At 44.4% G+C, this 11063-nt stretch overlaps 1 protein-coding gene across 1 annotated transcript; it reads left to right on the forward strand.

Annotated features, from left to right (window-relative positions):
• Window positions 1-5018: 5018 nt before the first annotated feature.
• Window positions 5019-9979, forward strand: wfikkn2a (info WAP, follistatin/kazal, immunoglobulin, kunitz and netrin domain containing 2a). The gene is made up of 3 exons (XM_055152798.1): window positions 5019-5219; window positions 6380-6696; window positions 7863-9979. The coding sequence occupies exons 1-3, from the start codon at window positions 5019-5021 to the stop codon at window positions 9046-9048; spliced, it is 1704 nt and encodes a 567-aa protein (XP_055008773.1). The 3' UTR covers window positions 9049-9979.
• Window positions 9980-11063: the final 1084 nt, after the last annotated feature.

An 11063-nucleotide genomic window follows, 5' to 3' on the forward strand; every position in this document is an offset into this window, starting at 1 on the left:
CACCGCTCATAAGCCCAAGAGTCAACCAATCTAAGCCTAAGAAAAAACAAGAAAAAAACAATTACGTAAAGGCAGGATTTTTCCTGGCCAACTCTGACAATACTTTATCAAAATGTTGTAAGGAGTGGCCGCTCAGACAAGATAGAACTGAACTGTGTTTACTTTCCCTTAAGGAGTATGCTGTCAACATGCAGCTGGTGCTTTGGCAGGTGTCACATATGATGACTGAAAATAGCACATTAGAAAACCTCAAAAGAACACGCTTAGAACAGCTTAACAGCTTAACACTACTGCTGGAGCCAGCTGATGTTCAGCCAGATTCTCAGACAGTGGTCACCAGCTTCCAAGTTTGTTTGACAAAAAGACACAACAGAAAACTGTCATCTGGCAAGAGTGTGACATAAAAAGAGCTATAATTTCACATATTAGGAGAAAAGTCCATCTATCTTCTGCTTTCTGGGGTTGGGTCAGGCAGCAGTCTAAGCAGGAATGCCCAGACTTCCCTCACCCTTAACACTTCCTCCTGCTCCTCCAGGGAGTTTACAGGCCAGCCAAGGGACTTAGTCTCTCCAGCGTGTCCTGGATCTTCCCCGGAGCTGTGCCCAGAGAAAGCATCAGGAACAGATGCCTGAGCCTCAGCTGCTCCTCTCCATGTGGTGGAGCAGCGGCTCTACTCTGAGCTTCTCCTGGGTGACAGGGCTGCACCCATCCATCGGTTAATCTCCAAGCTCCATTAAGCTCCATCTTTCCCTCACTTATGAGCAAGACTCTGAGATACTTGCACTCCTACACTGAGAACAATGCCTCTTCAAAATATATAAAGATATAAGTAAGCTGATTTGTTTAAACTCTTCAGTGTTAATGTGCTCCAACAAGCCAATAATGCACTTTAAAACAGCATTGTGGTCTGAGTAGTATAGAGATACAGCAGCTCTATACAACATGAAATGATCATGGCGGAGCCCAAGACAACCTCTGGAATAAGGTCAATGGGGAAACTGAAATCCCAACTTTCCAAGAAATAACTTCATGTACACAGTGGAATTTGTATCTTGCAGACACATGAATGCAGTTTAATACTCTTAGTGGGGACGCCTCCGGGCAGTCACCGGGCACTAAGCCCCTCTGCCCTAAGAGCCTTCTGGGAGCAGAGGCACAAGGCGGCAGGGGTCGGTGCCATTTGTGCCCCGCGCTAACAGGAATTATCCAGAAAGCCAATATTTAAAGCTTAAAATGATATTCTCAAATATGCAGCACTGTAGAGGATTAAACAGGCACCAGCAGATCTCTGGGTTCTGGGAATCAAACCCAAGACCTGTAACCTGTAAAGATATGGCATCAATATATCTCTATGGAAACAAGGAGGTGATGCCAAAAGACAAATTTACAGGCCAGATATTTGGGGAGGCAAGCCCGCTCAGAATAAGAATATGTTTCAATGTTTAGCAATAAAAACACCTGTAGTCTCCTGTAAAATAAATATGTTTAATGCCAGACTGTGGAACACTCCAAGAAAAGTAAACTTCACCATGGAGACGAGCACGATGTACACCCCACCTGAAAAGTTCCACAGTGCACTTTTAAATGTAGAATGAGTTGACTGTATTGGCATGACTAACTAGCTTTTCTGGTGAAGGCTCCTCCTAAAAAAATAATAATAATAATAAAAACTGAACTGCAAAAATGTGGTTAGATGTAATGCCTTACTGTGGAACATTCTAGTTAAAGCAGAAAAAGATCACACTGGAGACAAGCAGGTGGCGTGTCCCTGAGCAGAACTAAAATGAAAACATGAACATTTTTATTAGATAAATGAGCTTTTATTGTGCCTATCCCTGATGACCATAGGGCTGGCTCAGATTGCTAAAATCTAAATAGTGATTTTTGGCGCAGAATCCAGACTTAACCAAAACAAGGCTCTCCAGTCATCACACCCTCCATGTGTTCTGGATCTGCTAAACCAACAGCGCCATACAGATGTCACATAAGTTGTCAATTTGTTTTGAAGTGGAGTCTGCCGCGCTCGCAGAAGGTCAAATTCAAGGTCTGTTTGGGAACAATACACAAGGAGGGCACGCAGACTGCCCCCCGCCGCGACCGCCCCACAGCCCAGGAACCAGAGCCTAGAGCCGGGGCACTGCTGCTGGGAATGTGGGCCAGAGGGAGGGGACAAGGGAGGGAGGGGGAGCAGGGTCAGCGTACACAATATCCACTATCACATGGATAAACACATTTACATTTACGCTGCTCAGGTACAGCAAGTTATTAAATGTAAGGTCATTTTTCAGAAGGAATACTTTTTACTCCCACTTGATGCAGTTAAGTTATTCTTCCCAGTGTGAGGAAGTCATGATGATTTTTTTGCACTGTTTTTTGCACCATTTTTTACATATTTGTCTCATTTATTTTATAGGTTAGGGCAGTAATCTGGCTCTCACCAGATTGTAGCACTCTGAATAGAGTTCTACACATCAGTCTGGGATGGCTCTGTCTGAAAATGTTTGGAGTCAATGATCAAAGCATTCAAATAAATATTTTACACTGACAACATCACAACAAGCCTACAAATCAAACTCTAACTAAATCCAGTTGGCGTCTTACTCATGCACAAAGCACTTCCCTCTTTCAAAAACAGAATAGTCTGTATTTCATCTAAAATAGGCCGTTTGTACGTTTGTCAGTGTTGCCATGTTTGTTTTGAAATCACACCTGAGTGATACTTTTTCATCCTGAAGCAATCTCAGCAGTTTATAAAGACGTTCAGTTTGTGGTGCTGTGAGACAATGTTTCTGCCTGAGCTCGCTCTTGTTTGATCACCTGTTTGAGGTGTGTAGCACCTTCTCCAGCCTGATTCATCAGCCAGTTTCACTTTGTGGAAACCATCTGACTTCGCAGCATTAAGGTTCGTTTGCTCAACGGTAGGTGGGTACTTTTTTATTTCACCAATCGCTGCTACTTGGTCGGGAAGTATGTAATGCGCCAAATCCCATAGGAAGAGGAGCAATAACGTCTTTCTCCTTGATAAAATTCACCAAACATTCTTTGTTCCAGCTTTAAATCCTCGATCTCGGGAATCGTTGCCAACACAGAATGTATGTCTTTGTCTATATCCACGCTTTGTTTACTGTTGTGCTGTACAAAAGGAACCCAGGTGCTTGAGTTTAACATCATGGCTTCACAACTCTTTTTTTGATTGGCCGGGGTGCAGTCTACAACTTCCAGGGTTCTCATCTAGTATATTCTAATTCCTGACCTAGTTGCTGGAGAGAAATGAAATTGAGTGGAGGCACTAGGTGGTGCCAGCTTGGCTACACCTCCTCAGCTACAGCACAAGAGCCTGAAGACCTCTGAAGGACAGAACCTCTTGTGATCTGCATTTCACCTCTTAAACCAGCTGTGATGCCCAGGTTGGTACAGGTCACTTTAGACTGTGCTTCAAAGCAAAACAATGAAAACAAGGCTTATCCATCTCCATGGAAACAGTCAGACAATGCCACCAGGCCAAGTTACAGGTCAGATCTGTGGAGAGAACATAAGACTGCATGTTTATACACCAATACTACAGATTAGTTTATATTTAAGTTTAGCGCTGCAATAAGAGAGTTACTTACTCTGTGTATTGTTTGGTAACATTACCAAGTCTACTTATCTGTTGAAATAGTCAAGTACGGTGAAAAAATCCAGACAGGGCGTTAACATTTCCATGGAAACCAGCAAGTGGTCAACCCCTCCCAGAAAAGTTACAAAGTGTACCTTTAAATACTACTTGAATTATACAACTTTGTTCATACTTTTACTCTAAATAACAACACTGATGTTATACTTCCCTCTGAAGGTACAAGAATGTCTTTTCTAATAATAAAGACTATATAACATGGTAGTGTGTATATTTTGCAGTGGGGGTGGGGTGGGGTTACAGACAGAACAGCAGACTATAGTCCTGGCTGTGCCCGGAGCACTGGGCCCCTCCTCAGCAGGGATCCAGCATGGGAGGTACACACTGGGACCACCACAATACAATATGATTTATATATAAGCTCAGGCCCTTATAGTGGGACAAAGATGGCTTTGTGTGACCCAAATAAAAGATATAACATTAAAATTAGAGAAGGGACTCTGTGGCCAAACCAGATGGGGCTTGAATCATCAGTATCGGCCTAATGAGAGCATGTCATAATGTTTGTATAGAGTTTAAGAGTGAGTTTGAGGACAGCGCTTTGGGTTCATAACTCTGAAAGAGATTTTGGTAAATACACTGAGGCCGTTTACTGGAGCTCTATGAAACTTTTCTGGTCCAGGCTCTGCCATCTGCTTGCCCCATGGAGATGAGATGTCACTGCGTTTCCTGGATTGCTCCACAATGTCATATCAAACTTATAAGAGGGTGACGCAGCCGTGCCATTACAGGTCAGATCTGTGGGGAGATGATCTGGCTCAAACGAGATCATGAAGGCTCAACATTTATGGATTTTCGTTAAACTGGGCTTACTCAGAGTAATATTTGCCTAATATTTTAAGCTTTATTACACGCGAATCTGTCGCAGTGTTGGTCCGATGAAATGTTTTGAACGTGTGGAAGTTTTGCAGTTTTTATTTATTGTGCGTAAAATTACACACGTCGCTAAGAATCTCCAATATGCTTTTTGACACGTTCATCTTGCTGGTTCATCATGCAGTTCTCGTTATAAGCTTACAGTCGTGTCCACAGTAACTCTGTACTTGGCAGTAGCCCGCTGGAAGTGAAGGGTTAAGGCGCGCACGCACGCACAGGTGGCCGAGCAGCTCCTCTCGCTCCTGCGCGCCTCTCCATTGACAGAAGCCGCTCGTGACTGTAGCCCGCTCACTGTACCTCCCGCACTGACATCTGCACACTTTGTTTTCCCACCGCTATCCAACTCTGTGCACTGCCTGCCTACCGCTCCCCTCTCATCCCTGCGCCGCTTGGGAATTCCCTCTCCACTCTCCCCTCCGCACTTCCCCGGAGTCTACTCGCCTGTCGCGTCTGCTCCGCTGCGGACATGTGGTGGATGCTGTTCCCCCGGTGGATTTGGTTCGTCTCGGGGCTGCTCTTGTGGAACACCCGGCGGGTCAGACCGATGCCGCTGGGTCAGGTGCCCAAACTGGTGTATTCCCACGCGGGTCTGTGTCCGAACGAACTCAATCCGAACTTGTGGGTGGACGCGATGAGCACCTGCATGCGAGAGTGCGAGTCTGATCAGGTGGGTTCGGCTGTTTGGGTGAATTTGGGTTCGAACCAAAGCTGACACAAAGTGGACTTTTACGTTTTATACGCGCAGGGACCATCTCTGTGCACCACGTGTTCTTTTCTTCAGTCATGCTTAGACCATTACTTGAGACAGATTAGATATGTCATTCATTTAATTAACAAAATGTGTCTTCTGCGAGGCTGCAGTATTTATGGTAAGAGAAAATAGTCCCGTAACGCCGTTTGCACCATGGCTACGAGTAAAATATTACATTTTTTATTCGCAGAAGTACTTGCTGCTGCAAAATGTAGGCTCTATTAAAAGGTAGTTGTGGACTTGTTGCGCGTTTTCTGCTGCTACAACAATTTTCGAACTAGTAACTTTGATAACCTACACTTTTCCATCTGACAGAATATAATTTTATTCACAAAATCGTGTTTCTTGATTTCCTTGTGATCTTAAACTAGTTCTAATATAGAAGACTATAGTAAAAAAAGACTATTATACCTGACTATTAAGAAAAGGTCCATCTTTGTTTTTTATGTGTTTTTTTTCTGCATTGCAGTATCAACACTTAAGTATACTATATAAGCATCTAGTGTAGTAGCTTTGATATTAGTTTTGTATTGAATAATATCTGGGTATTTCATTTTTGACAGTCCTAATTTGATCATTTTATACAGTATATGCTATGTGCTTAAAGGTTTATTATGTAACTTTTCTGGTGGAGAGTCTGCTACCTGCTTGTCTCCATGGAGATGTTACTGCTTTGCCTAGAATTTTCTGTAAAATGGCATTACATGTTTTTCTTTTGCAATACTTTACAGTTGTCATGCATTCTTATTGTGTGTAGGCTGGGGTCACCTCTCCACAGATCTGACCTGTAACTTGTCTCCATGGAGGTAGATGGAAACCATACTGTACATTCCAATTGAATCTCCTTTTGAAAAGTTACATAGAGCTTTAAACATGTGCATTGAGTTTTGTTTGTTTTTTTAAGTGTTTTTTTGTTATTATCCCTTATGGTTATTAGCCCCAAACGCTGTACTGTGAACCTGATATGAAATCTGTGTTCTGTGTTATTCTTTGTTGTGTGAGTAGAGAGTAACTTTCTTCACACTGTTAAACTTAAATCCTGTAATAAAACTTGTGTTTCTTATTCCCGTCTGCAGGACTGTGAGTCTTTTGAGAAGTGCTGTCCCAATGTGTGCGGAAACAAAAGCTGTGTGGCGGCGCGCTACATCGATGTCAAAGGCAACAAGGGCCCCATTGGAATGCCGAAGGGGGCCACCTGCGACAAGTTCATGTGCTCCCAGCAGGGCTCCGAGTGCGACATCTGGGACGGACAGCCCGTGTGTAAGTGCAGAGACCGCTGTGAGAGGGAGCCCCACTTCACGTGTGCGTCCGACGGAATGACCTACTACAACAAGTGCTACATGGACGCCGAGGCCTGCTCCAAGGGTATCTCTATCACTGAGGTCACCTGCAGGTAACATGTTAAGTACTTTAGCTCTTACTCTGCTGCTGACAGGTAACTCTGCATGGGGCTGCATGGGGCTTCTGGCTCGTCCGGGATACAAATGTGCAAATATTTCATCTTCATCATGATTGTTGCCCATTACCTCACTGGACCCTTAAATATGAAAGCTCCAAAGTGAGCTAGAGTACAGAAAACTTAGAAAACTGCCATACTGACCAAAATAAACATCTCTATACTTGCATCTGACATGGAAATGTTTTGGCTTAGTTTTGAATATTCCACAATGTGGAATAAAACAGATCTATGTTGTATTTATCCATCCACCTCCAGTGTGCATTGGCCTTAAATTCTGACTGTGTAACTTTTTTGGTAGAGGGCCTGCCACTTGCACATAGAATAGAAAGCCTTTATTGTCATTATACACAGTATTATAAGATGCAGAGCTGCTCCTTCAAAGTGCACACAGCACAGTATAATAAAATACAACAATATCATAAAAGTAAAAGTACTATCAACTACTAGCTACAACATATATACAATAAAAACTTGTGCAGACCCACTAGGGGTACACAGACAGACAGTAAAACAGACCAATAAAACAGACTTGAGACTAAAGTGACTAAGTGGCTAGCAGCATTAAAATTATGACTCCATCAAAAAAATTATAGGTCAGATCAATGGATAGGAGTCGTAGCTCAGAAAATGCATGTTTGTCAAATTATATTTAAGTTATAAAGCACCCCACATCAGGAAAAGTGACTTTTGTTTAAGGGGTTAAGGTTAAAACTGCCATCTGTAAGTTTGTTTGATGTTCTTAATCAGTAGATGTGAAATTTGCTCCTCTTTACCTCCCTTGGCCTTTGGTTGGTCCATTGCATTTGACCCATCTTTCAATGCAACTGGGTTAAACCTGTCAGGAGCAGTGGGACCCAAGGGACCCATCTCCAGGTCTTGAACTAGTCTTGGTCAGGACTACCTTAGCTGGAGGATTTGATCTACTGTGCATGTTTTGAGTTGATGGGGGAAACCAAAGTGTTTAGAGTTTATCTACCCATACACAGGGAGAACGTGCAAACTCCACTCGTTACTCCGCCGCGCCTTTATGACCCCAAACCTGAAGCACACCGCTCATTTGGAGACACTTACCTGATTTGCCTCTCTCTCTGCCCCCACAGATTCCACCTGACCTGGCCCAACACCAGTCCCCTACCTGACGAGACCACCCTCCACCCCACCACCGCCCTGCAAACCACCCTCCCCGCGGACATCCAGCCGCCCGCCATCCACAGTCCCGTCATCCGCCAGACCGTGTTCGTGGGCGACACTGCCAGCTTCCTGTGCGAGGTGTCCGGCAAGCCCCACCCCGACATCACGTGGGAGAAGCAGATCAAGGGCCGTGACAACACCGTCCTCCGTCCCAACCACGTCAGGGGCAACACCGTGGTCACCAACATCGGCCAGCTGGTCATCTACAACGCGCAGCTTCAAGACGCCGGCATCTACACCTGCACCGCTAAGAACGTAGGGGGCACTGCGTCGGCCCACTTCCCTCTGGCGGTCATCAAGAAAGAACCGAGAGTCAACACCACGAATCTACCGTTCCCCGCCGAGGAATGCCTGAAGTCGCCGGATACCGATCACTGCGGGGAGGATACAATGAGCTGGTATTACGAATCGAAGCGGAACAACTGCTTCCCATTCACCTACAGCCAGTGCAACAAAAACCGCAACCATTTCGACACGTACGAAGCTTGCATGCTGTCCTGCGGGGGCGAGCTGGCGGCACCGTGCAGCCTGCCTAGCCTCCAGGGTCCCTGCAAGTCCTACGAACCTCGATGGGCGTACAGTAGCGTCCTCAAGAAATGCCAGTCGTTCGTTTACGGTGGATGCGGTGGAAACGAGAACAACTTCGAGTCCAAGGAGGTGTGCGAAGAGTCCTGCCCGTTCCCGAAAAACCACAACTGCAAGATGTGTAAACCGCGCGGTAAGATGATAGCCAGCTTCTGTAAGAGCGATTTCGTGATCCTAGGACGCGTGACGGAGTTGACGGAAGAGCAGGAATCGGGGCACGCGCTGGTCACCGTAGACGAGATCCTGAAAGACGACAAGATGGGGCTGAGGTTTTTCGGAAAAGAGCCTCTAGAAGTGACGTTGCTAAATGTGAACTGGAATTGCCCCTGTCCGAACATCACGGTAGCGGACACTGCGATCATCATCATGGGGGACGTCCACAATGGCATGGCGGTGCTGCAGCCGGACAGCTTCGTCAGCGCGTCGAGCAGCAGGAGGGTAAGGAAGCTGCGCGAGGTGGTGCACAAGAATACCTGCCACTTTCTCAAAGAGTTCCCTGCTGCTCAGTAGGTTCAACCGGACTGTAGAAAGGACCAGGAGCAGAGGTGGGTAGGGTACGCATATGATGTCATTCAGTTAAGATAATGATGTTTCAAAGTACTCTTACTCAAGTATTAAGTTCATTATAAGCAGATGGTGTAATCCCGCATTCGTCCAGAAGTGGTTCAAAGTAGAGAAGGTTTCAACATTGGTTATCTGGACTTTTCAACTCCATCCAGAAGCCATTTTTCAGTTTGATGGTACTGGCGAGAAGCACAAAGATTTATCCAACTCTGAGTTAACTACACAATACACAATAGGGGCATAGTGATATTAGCTAATGAAGAAGGGCTGGGCAGTTTCACTCTAAAACCCATTTCTTAAAGGGACAGTCTGGAATTTTGGACATAGGACCTCATTTCCTACTTAGCCAGAGGCCGCTTTCACACTAGTACGTATTTGAGTCGTTTTCGTTGCGGATGCAGTGTTCGTCCACACTAATCCGATTGAAAACGGCTCCAGAGACAGAACGATCTGGTGCCGCCAGCTCCCTCAAATTCATCTGAGTATGGATCTGATCTGGCACTGTGTGGACTTCTGAAAATGCTGATATGCTGACATAGGTCAAGTAATTCACGTCAAAACGCTAAGAGGCTAGAATATATGTCCATTCATATATACGGTCTGTGTGTACGACCTGCAGACGTATAATCTCTGAAAAGTTTAACATGAACCATCTCCAGCGCGATAGATGCACAGAACAGACTCACCATCAACGGAACACCCCTCTGTCAAAGAAAGAACCCATATAATCCACTGAGTCATGTCTCTAAATCGGACAGAAGCTGAACCGCGTCAGCGAACTGTTTTTTGAGCGCTTAGTTTCTGCAAATTAGCCATGCGGTTTTAAGTTTTGTTTCTGTAAAATATAAACAAATATGCTCAAAGCTGTGTGGATAGGGAAGGCTTGCGGACACAGAAACGACGTGTCTGGATGCAGATCTTTTCCAATACGGTGATACGGTGATTTGTTTCAGTGTAAATGTAGCCAAAGTGTTGGAGACGTGTGGAGACAGTTTTTAAAATATTCCATCCAGTTCTTGTATTTGCAGAGGTCACTGGTGCTAGGCTAGTGCATGTCAATGGCCATAGTTATCCTGCCACTAAAAACACTCTTACCCACTAGACAATACACCCGAAGCAAATCTATTATTACACCAGACTGTCGATGTCAATGTCTGTGTAGATAGAATAATTTTAGAAGTAAAACCAACCTTACATTTGAAGGATTTATGTCTGAGCAGCAGCAGCGAGTTGAACCTCCTGATAGAAAGTTTGGCAGCGGCAGACTGATATCACCTAGCACCTGTCTTACTGGCAAAATAAAATTCCGTTGCTGCTAAGAAAATAGTCCCTCAACATGCGACGATTCATGTTCATTCATAGTTGTTTTTAGTGGCAGGATAACTATGGCCATTGACATGCACTAGTCTAGCACCAGTGACCTCTGCAAATACAAGGACTGGATGGAATATTTTTTTTAAAAGTGTCTCTACACATCTCCAACACTCTGGCTCACTATGTCCAAAATTCCGATCTGTCCCTTCAACTCTCAGTAGGATGAATTCTAGTTCCTCAAGCCAGTGCCATCAAAATGAAAATTCCTTCTGAAGAGGAGCCTGAACATCTTAAATACAAAAAAAAATAGTGTACGGATGAAGTGTACCGATGAGCATTAATTAGAAATAGTGATTCAAGTAAAAATAAAACATAATGCAAAGACGTAAATTGTAATTAGAGTGCTCACTGGATCACCGCTGAAGTAAATAATAAGAGATCAGGTGCTCTTCGGAGATCTCAAGTGGGCAAATGACTTACTGGATGAAAAAAGGAGATCTGAGGCACTCCCTAAAAAAGTAAAACATACTTGTGAAAATACAGAAAATTCAACTGAAGCACTTGTATTGAGAAACCTTTTAATGTTTAAGTCTGATTGATGTGATCAGAAAGACAAAAAATATAAAAGAAAGTGAAAAATCTGGTCT

The sequence above is a fragment of the Boleophthalmus pectinirostris genome, unplaced genomic scaffold (assembly GCF_026225935.1).
Source record: "Boleophthalmus pectinirostris isolate CB_2022bp ecotype Guang Dong unplaced genomic scaffold, ASM2622593v1 HiC_scaffold_17, whole genome shotgun sequence".
Lineage (NCBI taxonomy): Eukaryota > Metazoa > Chordata > Actinopteri > Gobiiformes > Gobiidae > Boleophthalmus > Boleophthalmus pectinirostris.